The sequence below is a fragment of the Stigmatopora argus genome, chromosome 20 (assembly GCF_051989625.1).
Source record: "Stigmatopora argus isolate UIUO_Sarg chromosome 20, RoL_Sarg_1.0, whole genome shotgun sequence".
NCBI lineage: Eukaryota > Metazoa > Chordata > Actinopteri > Syngnathiformes > Syngnathidae > Stigmatopora > Stigmatopora argus.
This window is the reverse complement of record NC_135406.1, coordinates 12,838,209-12,855,729: the sequence shown is the minus strand read 5'-3', so window position 1 is coordinate 12,855,729 and position 17,521 is coordinate 12,838,209. Positions and strand designations below refer to the sequence as shown.

Here is a 17,521-nt window from a genome sequence, read left to right as displayed (position 1 = left end):
TACTTTATTTAGACATTTTACAACTTACTTATGTCATCATCACCCACAAATGCATCAAAGTCCTCATTTTCTGTGTCCGAATTCAACAATTGCCCAAATGAGTCTTCCAAAACGCCGGGTTCAGCTGTTGTAGTTCTTAAGCCTCCGGGAATGACGGCAAGCTCTGAGTTATTATATATAATATAATATATATATATATATATATATATATATATATATATATATATATATATATATATATATATATATATATATATATATATATATATATATATATATATATATATATATATTATAAGCAGGAAAATGGTTTTTCGCCAGTGTGGGTTCTTATGTGGATTTTTAAGGATTCATTTTGAGAAAAGGCTTTACCGCAAACTGAACACGAAAATGGTTTTTCACCAGTGTGGGTTCTTGCATGACTAATTAAGTATCCCTTCCGTGTGAATCTTTGACTACAAACTGAACACGAAAATGGCTTTTCACCCGTGTGGGTTCTTGTGTGTCTTTGTAAACCTTGCTTTTGAGAAAAGGCTTTACCACAAACTGAACACGAAAATGGTTTTTCACCAGTGTGGGTTCTTGCATGACTAATTAAGTATCCCTTCCGTGTGAATCTTTGACTACAAACTGAACACGAAAATGGCTTTTCACCCGTGTGGGTTCTTGTGTGTCTTTGTAAATCTTGCTTTTGAGAAAAGGCTTTACCACAAACTGAACACGAAAATGGCTTTTCTGTCGTGTGTGTTCTTGCATGACTAATTAAACTTCCCTTCCGTGTGAATGTTTTACCGCAAACTGAACACGAAAATGGTTTTTCACCAGTGTGGGTTCTTGTATGTATTTTTAAATTTCCCTTCTCTGTAAATGTTTTACCACAAACTGAACACGCAAATGGTTTTTCACCTGTGTGTTTTGCTGCATGACTAATTAAGTATCCCTTCCGTGTGAATCTTTGACCACAAATTGAACACGAAAATGGTTTTTCACCCGTGTGTGTTCTTGCATGTCTATTTAAGTGTGCCTTCCGTGTGAATCTTTGACAACAAACTGAACACGAAAATGTTTTTTCACCCGTGTGTGTTCTTGCATGTCTATTTAAGTGTGCCTTCCGTGTGAATCTTTGACCACAAAATGAACACGAAAATGGCTTTTCACCAGTGTGTGTTCTTGCATGACTATTTAAGTCTTTCTTCTGTGTGAATCTTTGACCACAAACTGAACATGAACATGGTTTTTCACCAGTGTGGGTTCTTGAGTGTATTTGTAAAACTTGCTTATGAGAAAAGGCTTTACCGCAAACTGAACACGAAAATGGTTTTTCACCAGTGTGGTTTCTTGTGTGTATTTTTACATTTCCCTTCTCTGTAAATGTTTTACCACAAACTGTACATGATAAGGGTTTCGCCCCAGTGTGACTCCTCATATGTGTTTTCAAAGAAGACTTTTTCCCAAAAGTTTTCCCACACTGAAAGCATTTGCAGAGTTTGTCGCCACTGGGATTTTTCTTAACATCTTCAACATCATCATCGTCAAAAAGCAAGTCGTTGTCATCTGATAAAGGAGCAATTAAATTTTCTGCTCGCCATCCATCTGTTGAGCTGCCGCTCAGAAGCTCCGCCCCTCTGTTGGCCACGCCCAGATCATCTTCACTCTTGAAAGGCTCACCAGTTGAGCATTTGACACATTCGTCGTTTTTGATTGGAGGTTGCTCTTCTCTTTTGCACTGTTGAGGGAACTCTGGCTCCTCCTTTTTAATTAGGGGCCATGTTGTGGTGTTTGCAGGCTCCGCCCCTCCGCTGGCCACGCCCAGAACATTTTCCCTCTTCACGAACTCACCAAGTGACCAGGTGGAATCATCTTCCTCCTTTTTGATTGGAAGTTGCTCATCTCCCATTTGTTGTTGAGGGAACTCTGGCTCCTCCTCTTTGATTTGGGGGAGCTCAACTTCCCCTTCAAGGTCAACAGACTCATGCCCATAAGCACCAAGATCATTTCTGAAACCTGCAAAGACACGAAGATAAATGATGAACCATTTTCCAATTATAAAATGACTGAATTTCTTGTTCACAGAAATGAAACCAAACGGAAGAGGGCGCCATACATCCATTTCGTCACAATGCAGTACAGACGCTCCCCTACTTACGAACGAGTTAGGTTCCGAGCGATTGTTTACAAGTTGAATTTGTTTGTAAGTTGATTCAGTGCTATATTTTGTATTATAATTTATGTTTAAGCCCTATATAAGTATATTGAAGGTTTATATAAGTGCATTTGTATGTTTAAGACTTGTATAAGTAACACATATTGGTTTGCACTAAAAAACATTTGATAAAATGGAGAGCATATGTACAGTACTGTATAGAGAGAGAGAGAGATTTATGTATTAGAAACTGGCCGAAAGAAGCGATCTAACGACGATTGCAAAGTTTTCTTCTTTTTTTTCATCATAAATGATGCGGTAGCACTGTATGGCATCATTCAATTGATTTGCAAACTTTATGCAACGTTCAATATTTGGGTCCTGCTGCTCGATCTTTCTGTTTATAAATGGTACTGACGGTCGAACGATTCAAGTTGTATGCCCGTGCAACGCTCACCACTCTCACGCGCATCACGCTTCGTTATCATTGCCACTCGTTTCAAATGAATAGGCTTGCCTCTTCCTTGCACCTCCATCACTAGAAGCCTTTCGCTTTTCACCAACCATATTGAATAATGAGATATTTCATGATAAAAATGAAAAAGGTTCTTTGCGCACTGGAGATACGTCACGCACTTACGCAACTTACGCACTGCAACGAACTGGGCAGAGGAAGGTGGATGCTGGGTGAGCTGAGCACTCACAGCGCCAGGCGTCGGTATTAGCGGCGGAAAGAAGCACTAATCGGAAAAAGGCGCACAATACAAAATCGAACTTACGAACATTTTTCGCCATAAACGCAATTTGCAGACATGTTCGTATGTACCATTGCTCGTAAGTCGAATGTTCGTAAGTAGGGGAGCGTCTGTACTTACTACTGTAGTATTCTCGTCAACAGCAACATGAGTTGAAAACTTTATAGGTGCATTTTTCAAAGTATGGAACTATTGGTCAGAAAAGTTTCTTCACTGGTGATGTAACTGCTTAAAATTAGTCAAATCTTTTTTGGAGAATTTTCATTGTAAACATTCTCTTTTATGTTTTAGATTTTAATTTAGTTCAAATGTTTTCACCAAAGGGCAGTGGCGGGCCGTCAGGGCCTTCAAGGGCTTCTCTGCTGGCCTAAGAAATATCTGAATCATATTATATTTTGTCCATCAATACTTATTATTCCAAATGGTCTGTTAGCTTCCTTTCATTGCCTTCCCCCCTGGTTGCACTGCTTCCAGATGTGTGTTTTCATATTGAAGCATTTAACCAATCACATTTCAGCCATTATTTGTTGCCAGATCAGATCTGCCTCAAAGCCTTCACAATCAGTTCTGCGGGCTCTGCTGCATTCAACTAGACTGTTGCTTTTAACCAATCAGATTTCGAGTTGCAACCCCACAATGCTTTTTCATACGCATTAGCATTTTGCTGGCTGGGATACGTCATTGCTTTCACCAACTATGATTGGCTGGTAGGCGGGCCAAAGCCATAGTGAGGCAGCCAGAGATCGCAAACTCCACCCACAATGGCCGACTCACAGCAAAAACAGAGGCAAAAACAAATGGATTCTGTTGCAGATTTGCTAGCCAAGCTATTTTCCAGACTGACTTTTCCAGAAAAAAATGGACATCATTAAGAAAGGGCGGTCAACTCCGAAGCTGCCTGTTACAGCCGGGAAAATGGTGTGTGCGTACCACTTTCAGTGCGCTAACTTAGCTGCACAAGCAAATATATTGTTGTGTTGATTTAAAGCCATTTTCAAAACGGACTATGCCGGAAATATGACAGGACAGGCTCGACTTTCATCAAAGAAGGAAGAAAGAAAGAAAGAAAGAAAGAAAGAAAGAAAGGAGGATGGATATTGTGTACAGTTAAAAATAATTTTTGGTGAGTATAATATGGCTATATTCCTAAATATTTCAATTGTGGGCCCGGTTCTTATATCTGAAAAGCTCCAGTGTATGTATTTAAGCTCCAGTGTTTGTATTTAATCACCAAATGCTGCTAGGATGGGGATTTTATCCCATTTTAGTGCAATTTTTGCCGTTTCGCCATTGACATCCATCGCTGTCTTTTCCCAAGGAAATCACCCCCCTGGCCTGGTTGTAATGTCTCAAAAGCTCCAGTATTTGTATTCAATCAATAAATGCTGCTAGGAAGTGAATTTTACCTAATTTTAGTGCATTTTTTGTCATTTCACGTATGGACGTATCGACATTCATCGCTGTCTTTTTACCGGGGAAATGATACTCCGGGCCCGGATCTAATGTCTAAAAAGCTCCAGTATTTGTATTTAATCAATAAATGCTGTTTGGTTGGATTTTACCCCATTTTCGGGCAATGTTTGCCCGTACGCCATTGACGTTCATCGCTGTCTTTTCCCGGGAAAATCGCCCCCCTGGCCTGGTTTTAATGTCTGAAAAGCTCCAGTATTTGTATTTAATCATGAAATGCTGCTAGGAAGTGGATTTTACCCCATTTTTGTGCATTGATTTATTGATTATTTTTTATGTGTCGCAGCTCTAGCTGCAGTAGAGGTTTTATAGCCATAAAATAGTTTTTGAGGGTTGGATTGTAGCGTTGAAGGCGCTACGAGAAAATGCACCGACCGCCACTGCCAAAGGGGAGGCATTAAAAAAGCATTATCTTTTATTCAGTAGCAGGTCTATTATTATTTGGGGGATTCATGAGATTGAAATAGAGGTACAGTGGTACCTCTACATACGAGCAGCTCGAGATACGAGGAAAATTTCGAGCAAATAACGAGATGCGAGAAAGCCAGTTAGCCAAGACATGAGGCTGTTTATCATTGCCGCATCTCTTTTGTGTATAACTGATATCTACGAGCACTGGGCGGAGCGTTGCATTTTTTTCAGTGTTTTTTTCCGTCACTCAGCGCGAGTGCCGGAGCGATCGCTAATACGAGCAGTATAGTATATTACTTCTCGTTGGCTGCTCATAAGAACATCAGGGGCACTGGCTCTCTCCCTCGCAACTCCTCGTGTAATATCTCTGGTCGCAACTATACCTCTTTGTAACGTCTCCGCGAGCACTGAGCGGAGCATTGCTTTTTTTCAGTGTCCCCCCTCCTTAGCCTGTTAGCTCCCGTTAACGGAGCAATCGCTAATTCAAGACTACTTCTCATTGGCAAGTGGTCGTGCGTTATCCTATTGTTAGGACATTTGTGTGCATAATTTTCGGAATATTTTGAAGGGAATGCTACAGCAAACAGCCCATCGATAGCGAACGTGAGGGTGGAGGCGTGGCAAACAGCTAACCCAGCCAGAAGTGATAAAAATGTAAATCCAAATTAGAATTCAGTTTTGTGTGAAGTTACATTAAACGTATGGTTGAGTGTGACTGTATATATTAATCCGAGTTAATTTAAATTTGTTTGTTCGGTTACGAGTGCGTTGCCGTGGAAAGAACCCCCCCACCCTCTATGTCCCTCTCTGTACCCGCCGCAAAATCCGTCTAATTTTAGTTCTATTAAACACATTTTATTACTATTAAACCACTAGTTATGTGTTACTTTGTTAATAGATGGCGAATTAGAAGAAATAAAAAAAAATCCAATCCAATATCCTGTTTTTGATGTTTTTTCAGAGGGCTGGAACGAATTCATTTGTTTTTAGTTCATTTCAATGGGAAACGTTCGCTCGAGTTACGATAACATAGACACACGAGCTCAGTCCCGGAACGAATTAAGCTCATATGAAGAGGTACCACTGTATAGTCTGATTGGACACTCTGAATTGTCCCTAGGTATAAGTGTGAGAGTGAATGGGTTTTTTTCTCCTCGTGCTCTGAGATTGGCTGGCCACCGATTCAGGCTGTTCCTCTCCTCTGGCCCAAAGGCAGCTGGGATAGGCTCCAGCACCCCCTATACACGATCTAGCATATCAGAAAATGAATCAATGAATGTTGGAATTAAAAACAGTGGGAGACGCCCAATGTAGCCTCGGCAGCAAACCTCGACTGGGTAGATGGTGCATTTCCAGACAAATTTCTGGCACACAGATTCAAGTATTCGGCCTTCTTGCGCTCGAAGGTGGCCTCTGTTGGTACTGGTAGTTCTATGAGGTGAAGCGCTCTTGCCTCTGAGGACCCTACGTCAATGTCTGTGCGGAGTGATGTAGTGATGATCTCTGATGATAGTTCATATTCTATTTATTTATAAGCTGCATTTGAATTTTAGCATTAAATATTGTTGGAATAATGATTCAAACCTTTTAAATCATTATTAGTAATATTTAATTAAAAAAGGAAAAACATCTTTCAACAAACTCTGCCTACAACTTCGAAGGAGATGCAATGTGACGCCGTCTTAGTCCCCAGTGCATTCTGAATTGCAGTAACTGAATCATTGTATTTAATCGCGACACTCGAAAAACATGGTTATGTAATCAGTACAATAACACCCTCGCTGGTTAGAAAAACAACAGTGTGAGGAATGCTTTCAAGGTAAACAAAGCAAAGCCGTATTTTCAAACAATAATGCGATTATCGCCATCTGCTGCTGGAGTCCCGTCAAAACAGTCCCGTTGTGTTCTGCCGAAAAGCGTGTGTGAAAACAATGTGTCCTCGAGCTGTGGGGCCTTGAGGAGACGATGTGGAGGAAAAGTGTCCATGGTTCCATGAATTGGTTTATAGCCTTATTACTTATTGAAAAATGCTTACAACACATATAGAATATTCCATAATAATTCTAACAATATGAAGTACTTCCGCAGACCGCACCACAGACCGGCAGTGGGCCAGATTTGGCCATCGGGCCGCAACTTTGACACCATTGTTTGAACGCTGCTCTCGTTGTTGTTTAGTGCATCTACATCTCCTTTTTTAAAATTTTCAATTTAGAGCAAGCAAATGAGTGTTATGTCACTCAAAAATGGAGGGCGAGTAGCAGGAATGACTCTGGGGGCGCTCGCACGTTGCGTAATTTGAAAAATACATCGTTTGTGATAAGGATACAATAAAAGGAAAGCTACTGTTTAATGCCGTTGTTAAGTATTAACGCGTTGAGACTCATTCTTCCCTCCTAGAGTGGTTACATTAAATCGAATTTATTACATCTTTCTTCGAATGGTGCTAGTGCAAATTCATGAAAATGTACGTACGCTACTATAGTGTCATGTCAATAGAATACCTTTAAGGGAATGCATGGAAATAAAAAGTGAACCCACTTTCTAGTCTATGAAGAACAACTTTCTCGTGCGTTATGTTGCAAACTGTCGATTGCTCCCGAGTTGAATGCTCCTGTTTGACCTCAAAAAGTTCCTCCTGGGGCTTTGGCCGTTGTGTTCTTGCCGACATTTCCACACGTGAATTCTGATGATGGCGGCGGCTTTGATAGCAGCTAGCTAGGCTAAGCTAAATTAGCCCGGAAACCCCCAACGAGTTCAGCGTGTTTCTTAGATAGCTGCTACTATGCTAAAGCATAAACAAGCACTTCGACGACTTGTTTATTTGATAGCTGCTAGCTATGCCGAGCTAATATAGCCAGGAAACCTACAACAAGTTCTTCGTCGACTTGTTCCTTTGATAGCTGCTAGCTAAGCTAAAGCATAAACAAGCTATTTGACGACTTGTTCCTTTGATAGCTGCTAGCTAAATTAAGCTAAAGTATAAACAAGCTTTTCGACGACTTGTTTCTTTGATAGCTGCTAGCTGGGCTAAGCTAAAGCAGGTTTTGCTGATAAATAGTGATGGAACGAGCGACGCTGGTGCGTCAGCACTGTGCTGATAACTCAAGAGAGAAATCCCGTATTGTTGTGTGTATTGCTTTAAGAAAGAACCACGTGACTGATACAGAAAATGTATCGTTTGGCCAAAGTGTTTAGTATAAGGAAATAAACTTTATCCAAGTGTCGTGGGTCTGTTGGATGGACTTTTACGTAATTATTGATAATTCTAAAGAGTTTCCCCCAGTGTGGAATGATTTTGATCGTATCATGAACGATTTGTTCTGCGCATGCGCTTTAAGCGTCGCCTCCTTTTTTAGCCGCAAGTGATTTATGCTCAATTTAGTTTTCAATTTAATTCGAACCTGCGCAATAATTTTTGCTAAAACCATGACAGACCATTTGATGAATATTTATTTCTTATGTCCCACTCTCTTGCATTTATAAAGCGAATGCCATCGAAAGAAGTGACGCTTGATTCGCGCATGCGCAAAATTCGTCACTTAACTCTAAAACAATGTTTATTTTTTTTCTTAGTAAGGGAAATGTCTTTTAATCATGTCATTTCAAAAGGAAACAAAATATGTTTTTATGTTCAAAGTTAAAGTGGAAAACAGAAAATATTTTGACAGTTATTTTTACATTTTACAAAATACTTATTGAACTAAAACACAAAAAGAAAAAAATGGATGTAAAAATTCCAAATATTCGTTAAAAATGGGAAAATCAAGAAATATCATTTAGGTTGGTCCGGATTAAGGTAGGAAATGGTTTGTGCACCTGCGATTGAACAGGAAAAGGCAAGCATGCCAGCTAGACACGGGTGCCACTTGTAACGTCATGAGCAGTAGGACCAAAGAGAAGTTGTTGACGGTGTCAGTAAAATTCTATTCTAGTAACTTTATATTCATAAGAGTGCAGAAGGGAGCAAGATTAAATATAAGAATACAATTCATATTTCACATGACCCATCTTGCCAAATTAATAATAATAATAATAATAATCGGACATAGGCCCTGTCGTCATTATCAACAACAAAAAAAGCCTACTTGTCATCACACCCAGAAACTGCGTATGACGAAATTGGTGGTGCTTCTCCATAAGCTGCGTTTACTCGGCAAAAAAAGTTCCAGATACTCTGGAAAGGGCCAAACAAATGCTAAACAAATGCATTATGCTTTGCGTATTGAGTGTTTTACACGAGGTCAAGTTGTATAAAACAGTGTTTCCCAACTGTCTTTGAGCTGCGGCGCACTTTTTGCATTGCAAAAATCTCAAGGCACACCACTATCTGAAATCTAATTTGAATCTCTGTCGCCTTTATTTAGTATATAAAGTTATAGTGATCATTTTTTTATTAAGAGGAATCAAAGAAACACAAAAAACTATTTGTAATTCCTCGCACCGAGCTTACGTTGTCAAAAGTCCGCCAACCTTGAAACAACTTCGAGAGAACATGCAAACTCCACACAGGTGGACCGACCTGGACTCCTCCCAAAGCGCTCTGAGGTGTGTGAACCACTCCGCAGACTCTTGGATAAAGACACAGAATGGCACTGGCTGGCCAAACATGAGGACGCAGTAAATAAGATAAAGTGGCTGGTCTCCAACACACCTGTTCTCAGACACTATGATGTCACAAAACCTGTCACCATCCAGAGTAATGCCAGCATGAGTAGGCTTGGATGCTGCTTGCTGCAAGGCGGACAGCCAGTGGCTTTCGCCTCGAGAGCCCTAACACAAACTGAACCAAATTATGCTTAAATCGAGAAAGTGTCTGAGGCTAGTTTTTGCGTGCCAAAGATTCCACCAGTACTTACATGGCAGGGAAATGGTCACAGCAGAAACGGACCACAAACCGCTGATCACCATATTCAAGAAGCCCCTCCTGAGTGCGCCAAAACGTCTTCAAGGAATGTTAATGCAACTGCAGTGCTACAACTTGGATGTGGTGTAGAAGCCTGGGCCTGAAATGTATGTTAGTGACACGCTGAGCCGTGCTGCGCTGCCACGCATAACAACAGACACTCCACTTGTGCACCACACTGTGTTTTCAGCCCAGGCAGAGTATGCGCAGCTGGACCAAGCTCAGCACCTGAATGTCACTACCTTCCGATTCCAGCAAAATTGACCAGCTGCCTGACCTATCCGCCAACACGCTGATCACTCGCGGCAGAGCCCAATTTGCGCGTCATGGGCAACTGGACAAGGTAATTACTGACAATGACCCCCACTTCGCCTGTGAACAATTCAGAAAGTTTGCTTCAAGCTGGGGTTTTACCCATGTCACGCCGTCGCCCCGCCATCCGAAGTCAAACGGCAAAGCCAAGGCGGCTGTAAAGATAGTCAAATCGCTCTGTATGCGGGCCAAAGCAGACGCATGGATGGCATTCCTCCACTGGCGCAACACGCCCACACCCTAGGGGTTAGGCAGTAGCCCCGCCCAGCGCTTAATGTGAAGGAGGCTCAAATCCTCCCTACCAGTTGCAGACAGCCTACTGCAACTACATGTGGTGGTCGGGGTGACTGACAAGCTGGTGTGGAAATGGCGGACAGGGAAATCGACTTACGACAGAACCGCCAAAGACCTCCCAAAGCCAAATGTGGGAGATCAGATCAGAATGAAGCCGCTTCCGGGTGACCGTACGGGGAGATGGCCATTGGGCCAATACATTCAGAAGGTTGCTCCTCGCTCATTCGTGGTGGATGTTCACGGCACTCTCTACAGGCGCAACCGCGTGGATCTACGAGTGGCAGAGCGCTCAGCGGAAATAAAGGGTCTGAAACAGCGAAGTCTGGAATGTGACTGGGACATCAACCCGGGCAGAGACTGCCCATGGGTCAGGCCATGGGGAAATTGCACAGTGCAGAAAGCCCAAGCGCCCCAAGCAGTCTGGCTCCTCGCAGCCCGTCTACATCGGCACCAGAGGACAATGCCAGACACCGGAGAGACGCAGTAACTCACCAGGCCAGGCAATCTACACACGTTGTGGCCGCCTCTCACGGCCACCGCCTAAACTGAATTGGTGATCGTAGAAGAGCATACATGAAAACAAGGGTTCGACTAGGGTGTAGGCTGCACGCTGCCCTTACTAAGCCCAGACCCACGCATACATAGACAATGACAGCACACACACACGAAGAAGTTGCACAAGAGACTTTTGGTTTGTTGTCAGATTGTTGAAGAAAAAAAAAAAAGAGGAAAAAATGTGTCATTTTGTTAGTACAAGGGTTAATGTCAGGAATAAGCATAATACAAGAATAGTTTATGTTCAGAACAATATGTCATGGTGGGCAGCAATGTTTAATGTGAATAAAAGGTTACTATAAAGTTACAGAACAGTAATCTAAAGGAAGGAAGATGTTACAGATTATAGTAATGAATATTGAGCAGTTAGCGACATCTAGTGGTTCATCATTGTAGCACGTTCTGAGTTCTACCCATAATGCCATGCGCTGTCGTGCTTCGATTCATTCAATAAAGTCACGATCAGAAACAACAATGCCACCCCGTTAAATATTTCATTATGGAATATTAATTGTGTAACGTAAAGTATATATCGGTCTATCATGCATTTATGATCGTCAAAAGTGAACGTACCTTCGAGTTTGTGAAGAACAACTTTAGCTTGCATCATTTTGCAAACAATAGAATGTTGATGACATGAGAGATCCTCTTTCACGCCATAAAGTTCCTTCTGAAACTTTGCCGCAACCGGCGTCGTTCTCCCAGACATTTTTCACACTTTTTTTCTGTTCTCTTGACGACGTGCTGATGCAGACGACGTGTTCCTTTGTTAGCTGCCAGCTAGGCTAGGCTAAAGTACGACTCCCAAAACGGATTGAAGACAAACGGACTGACGTTCGAGTCCACAAACTATTTAATGTTGAGGATGTTGTCGAGGTTTCGTTTCATTTAAGTTAAATTAAATTGAGGAGAAACAAGAGGCGCACAAAGAAAAAGTTAAAACCCTAGCCATGCAGAAATGAACGCCCGAATCCCTTCTTCTTCTTCCGCTTGAGGTTTTACGGTTGTTGGCAGCCAACGTACTGTAGCGTTATCGCCCTCTACTGTCTCAATACCTCAAAATACCAAGTTCTTAATTCAGATTTTAGACAAAGGGGGCGATTATGTTAAATTTGGTCTCTTAATGCCACAGCGTGAAGACAGCAGCTCGAAGTCCAGTTCGAGTCTAGCTAGACGTGACACTAAATCGAAAAGCTACATTTTGAGAAAAAGTTAGGTAATTTTAAGGACATTTGGTTTAAATGTTACATTGTGTTTGATCTTATTGCAAGTAACAAATAACACATTTTAATATTTAAATATAAGGGTTTTTAAGGTTATTTCACAATTTAGAACTACACAATCACTCATTCAGCCTCATTCAAGGTAGTGTGGACAAGTTCCAGTCTCTCAGGAGGCGTGGGTCCAAATCCCACCGCTGCCAATTAATTCATGGGCTGTTTATGGTCCTTTTGTTGGATTGCTTATGGCTCGTCACTAACCTGTAAAATAAAATGTGAAACCACTGGTGAGAGAGCCGAGTCCCGAACACACTAATAGTCACGTTTGCACACCACTGTGTCACTGACGGTATCTCTAGCTTCGCTTTAATCATAATGATTTTTTTTACAGGACTCCTTTTTGCATATCACCGGCATAACAATGTTGTTAAATAATTCAGAGAATTTTTGTATTTTAAAAGTGTAGGAATATTAAATTAAATGCACACATTTTTGGCGTGAGTGGTTAGCGCGTCAGCCTCACAGCTCTGGGGTCCTGGGTTAGAAGATAGGTCATGTCCATCTGTGTGGAGCTTGCATGTTCTCCCTGGGCCTTCGTGGGTTTCCTCTGAGTACTCCGGTTACCTCCCACATTCCCAAAACATGCATGGTAGGTTGATTGGACACTCTAAATTGCCCCTAGGTATGGGTGTGTCTGCATGATTGTCCGTCTCAATTGTTATGTAGAAGTGGAATTTCCATTATGTGTGTAGCAATTCCATGGAAGCTTGACTTTAAAATTGAAGCGAATGAAGATGCAATATTTTTTTTCCACAAATAAATGATTCCCTCTGCAAATAATGTCTAGATTCCCACAATTTAGTTACCTGTGGTGTGGCAGTGAGTGAAAAGGAGAATAGCAGCAGCCCGATTTACCAGCCCATTTCTTTGACTTGTCATAATGTCACGTAGTGTGGGGGTGAAGGAGGGAGTGGAGCCAATCGCAGGGAAACCAGGACATTCATGGTATACTTAAAGAGTTTTAATTAAAGAGACCAAAAGCAAAGTGCAAACATTTCAGCCGAGATTCTCATTTTCTGAACGGCTTTATCCTCTCTCGGGTCGCGGTGGCCAGTCGATCGCAGGCCACAAGGAGACAGACAACCATCCACACTTACACCCAATGTTCGCTCTAATTTTTAGCTTGTCTGGGCAGAAAGACAACCTCCCTGAGCACACTGAGTACCGGTGTGAGCAACATCATCATTGCTCGCTATGGGCACACACCAGAATCACACCTGCCATAAGCAGGTGCATGTCTACTACACATACATGATTTAGTAATAATAAAATGTAATGATTAATATCTATGAAAGGGCGGCCCGGCGGATGAGTGATTCGCGCATCGGCCTCACAGCTCTGGGGTCCTGGGTTCAAATCCAGGTCGGTCCACCTGTGTTGAATTTGCATATTCTCCCTGGGCCTGCGTGGGTTTTCTCTGAGTACTCCGTTTTCCTCCCACATCCCAAAAAGATGCATTGTAGGCTGATTGGACACTCTAAAATTGCCCCTAGTTTTGGGTCTGAGTATGCATAGCTGTCCGTCTCCTTGTGCCCTGCGATCGGCTGGCCACCGATTCAGGGTGTCCCCCGCCCCTGGCCCAAAGTCAGCAGGGCTAGGCTCCAGCACCCCCTGCGAGTGATAGAGTGGATAAAGCGGTTCAGAAAATGAATGAAAAAATATCTATGAATAAAACATTTTCATAAATGCCATTAGAATATGCACAAATCCGACTTAAATTTTAACTTATTTTACACATCTGTCCTTCTCACTTCTCATTCTCGTTCAAATTACTTTTCTGCTGAACGTGTCACATGAGATAGTCAAGTTTCCATTTATATGCAATATTTTTTCCATGATTTTGCTTTGATTTATTTAATAGGGGATATCACATATTAATGAACATATTTATATTCATGTTAATGAACATATATATGTAAGATTGTAGCTGAGGGCTAATTTCCATTTACTGTAGTCCAGGGGTTGGGAACCTTTTTGACGGAGAGAGCCATAAACATTTCATATTTTCTAATGTTATTTCTTGAGAGCCATTCTCAGAATTGAAAAGTAAAATTACATGAAAATGTGTGATCTTTTTATCCTTTCACCACTTTTAAGTATAAAAAGTCTCGGAATTCTTTTGACAACATTTTTATGATGTTGCTAATAAATCAGTATCAATGATATCATGCATTCAGAAGTGTAATAAAAAACAAAATTATGATTAAAGTGGTGGTAGAGGTAGTGTCAACGCCACAATGATGCTCCTATTAGTATGTTCGGGACTCAGCTCTCTCACCATTCATTTTCAAATTTTACCTCACAGGTACGTGGAGAGCCATATGCACCCATGGAAAGAGCCACATTTGGCTCCCGAGCCATAGGTTCCCTACCCCTGCTCCATTGTGTAGGTTGAAGACAAACGATCACACATACTAGACACACACGCACGCACGCGCACAACCACACACACAGCAGATTTAGACAGTTCTCACCTGATTTCGCCGCTTGTTCTTCTATTTGCACAGTAAAGTAAAAAGGAATGTATTAAGAAATATTAGAATGTAATTAAAAAAAAAGATAGACGGGCTGTAAAACACGAAAAACATAAGAGCGGACAGAGCTACTGCCACTGGCTGCCGCATGCCATCATGAGGAAAGAGGAAAAAAAAGTTTGGATTTTATTTTGTGCGCGCCATATGATTGCTAATGCACGGAGAAGACGAGAGTAGTGCGCAATTGCGCATGCACGCAGCTTAGAGGGAACATTGGTTGCAGGTCCCATTTTTTGTGGTACTATATATAAAAAGATATTTCCATAGTTTCCAGGCAAGGTGGGTCAATCCTAGTAGTCTACGACTTTTACTACTCACATACTAAAAATTATGCACTTTCACAGATAAAATTTGGAGACAATTGGAACTAAATTTGCTGCATGCATGCTTTGTTCAATGTTGCAGGTCCCATTTTTGTGGCTGTATGGAATATGGAAGATGAATGAATGAATTTAAAAGTTGTGGAAGAAGTTCCACAACTGAATGAAAACGTGTTTAGGTTGTAAAATTCAGTGACTTAGTTTCAATTTATGAGAAAGGAGGATTGTGAGGTGTGAATTGATTTTATGAGTGAAATGGGTTTGAGGTTTTGACAAATGGGAGCAAGTTTAATTGAATGTGGCCTTGTGCTTTCGTGAGTTGGATTTTCTGAATTAGCAATTGGGAAAAACTAACGTGTCACTGTCAATCAGTAGTTACTGAAAATGCACGTTTGAAATGAATAATAAAGGAAAATGAAACATTTCTTAAGGTTGTCATTAACTGAGAACACATTTTGTAAGCAAAATTTCTGAAAGACTTTTTTTTTGCCAGGTCATCCAGGCCTAGAATCACGGCATGCGACTTCATACGTGAGGAAGTTCACAGAATACATTTGTTCTACATTCATAAACTGATGAAGCCATCATCACCCCTTCCCACACCAACACAGTTGTCTCTTAAGGTTCTCCTTCTGACTTTTTAAGGTTTGCTTCAGTCTAAATGTTTGGCGAACATTCTGTGTCCAATGTGTTTAGACTACACGTCGATGATGGGCTCGAATTTGTACATGAATACAAATGGTCTTGGGTTTCTCACCTCGTTATTTCTACACAAAGCCGGCTTTAAAATGACAGCATTTTTTAAAATATAGTTTTTGTATTTTAATCTAGAATAACCATCTATTGTGTTTGAATGTGTGTATTTGATGTCTTAAATTGGTTCTATTGGAGCTGAAAAGTTAAAGTATTTACAGAAATACCTACTATTACAGATTCACCACGTTGCGGCTTGAATTCGCCAAATATTCGCTTGCTTGAAATGTGTATTGTATCATATTATTTATTGGAGAGTTGTGGTATATTTCTAGACAAATTCATATCTATATCATATTTATTTTGTTTAAAATAAGAAATTGTGAGTGGTTAGCGCGTCGGCCTCACAGCTCTGGGGTCCTGGGTTCAAATCCAGGTCATGTCTACCTGTGTGGAGTTTGAATGTTCTACCTGGGCCTGGGTGAGTTTCCTCCGGGTACTCTGGTTTCCTCCCACATTCCAATAAACATGCATGGTAGGCTGATTGGACACTCTAAATTGCCCATAGGTATGGGTGTGAGTGTGTATGGTTATCCGTCTCCTTGTGCCCTGCGATCAGCTGGTCTCTAATATCAATCTCTGTTAACTGTATTCTAACAGTGTGGTACCCTCATTACTTACATATATATATTTATTCCATACCTATGAATTTAATTCTCAATAGATTATTTTTTTATTATTACCATTGCTTCTTTAAGTCTCTCCTTTTTTTGTTGTTGCCCAATGCTCTTACACAATTTCAAAGGGTTCTGATTGTGCTTCACTGAGATAAGGGTGGAGTTGTTCTATTCTGCTGTAATATCTGCCAAACGGCCTACATGTTTGTTTCAAAATACAGAAAATATCAACAGATAAAACACTAAACAACATTTATTTTGACGTCTATGAAAGAAATTCAAGAAAAAACACTTTTCTTGCATAAAACTTGTAAAAACTCACTTGTGCCCGTTGCTGCTCGCTCCGGGTGTCGCCATCCTACCTAGGGCGCCGCCGTCTTGCCTAGTTAAATGTGCCCTGACTGGCCAGAAGAAAGTAGCCTTAATACATGTGTTTTTAGCGTTTACCATGTCAGCACATCCCAATAGTTGTTAAGGCTGATTGAAAGTCTTGCGGTCGATTGTTAAAATATCAGCCTTGAAACCTGCGTAATGTGTCTCTCATGCTATTATTTCACCCATTGACTTGAACACTTTACCACTACGGACACACTTAGGGGTTGTGCTTACGTTACTTCCTTTTTGAAAGGAAATGATTGCACATTTGTAATATGAACCATCGAAAAAAGATTGAGATATTTCGACATTAGAAGCAATTTGGCCACCAGAACATCTTAAACTTCTGGTAAGATAATTGTAATTTCTGTCATTAAAAATCATCAAGTTCACATCAAGATAGACATTTCATTTTTCAAATTGAATAATTTGATATTTTGCATTTAAAAAGAAAGGCATATTAACTTCCTTATGATATTGACCCCAGTAATGTGCTTTTGATTCATACAGTATCTCAGAAATACCACATGCAATGATTTTTGTTAAGATTTCATTCAACATTTGTAGTCCCTATTAAAACCATGAATATGGAGTTGAAAATTGTGAATCAGGGGGTGGCTTATACGCACACAGGTGAATCAACCTGAATTTGAACCCACATCTCCTACTGTGAGGCCGACACACTAACCACTCATCCACCGGGCCGCCTGTCTTAACTCTCAAGGTAAATATTTGCTCACAATTTTACTCGCATCTCAAATTCCTCGTATGTCGGGGCACTCTTATGTCAAGTTAT

At 40.9% G+C, this 17,521-nt stretch overlaps 1 protein-coding gene across 1 annotated transcript in view; it reads right to left on the bottom strand.

The window, feature by feature from the left end:
- Positions 1-292: 292 nt before the first annotated feature.
- Positions 293-17,521, bottom strand: part of LOC144066125 (uncharacterized) — a 131,655-nt gene continuing 114,426 nt past the window's right edge. The window contains exons 2-3 of the mRNA XM_077589471.1: positions 1,420-2,004; positions 293-918 (exon numbers count right to left, since the gene is read on the bottom strand). Coding sequence (XP_077445597.1) covers positions 293-918; positions 1,420-2,004 — 1,211 coding nt within the window. The remainder of the gene's footprint in view (positions 919-1,419; positions 2,005-17,521) is intronic.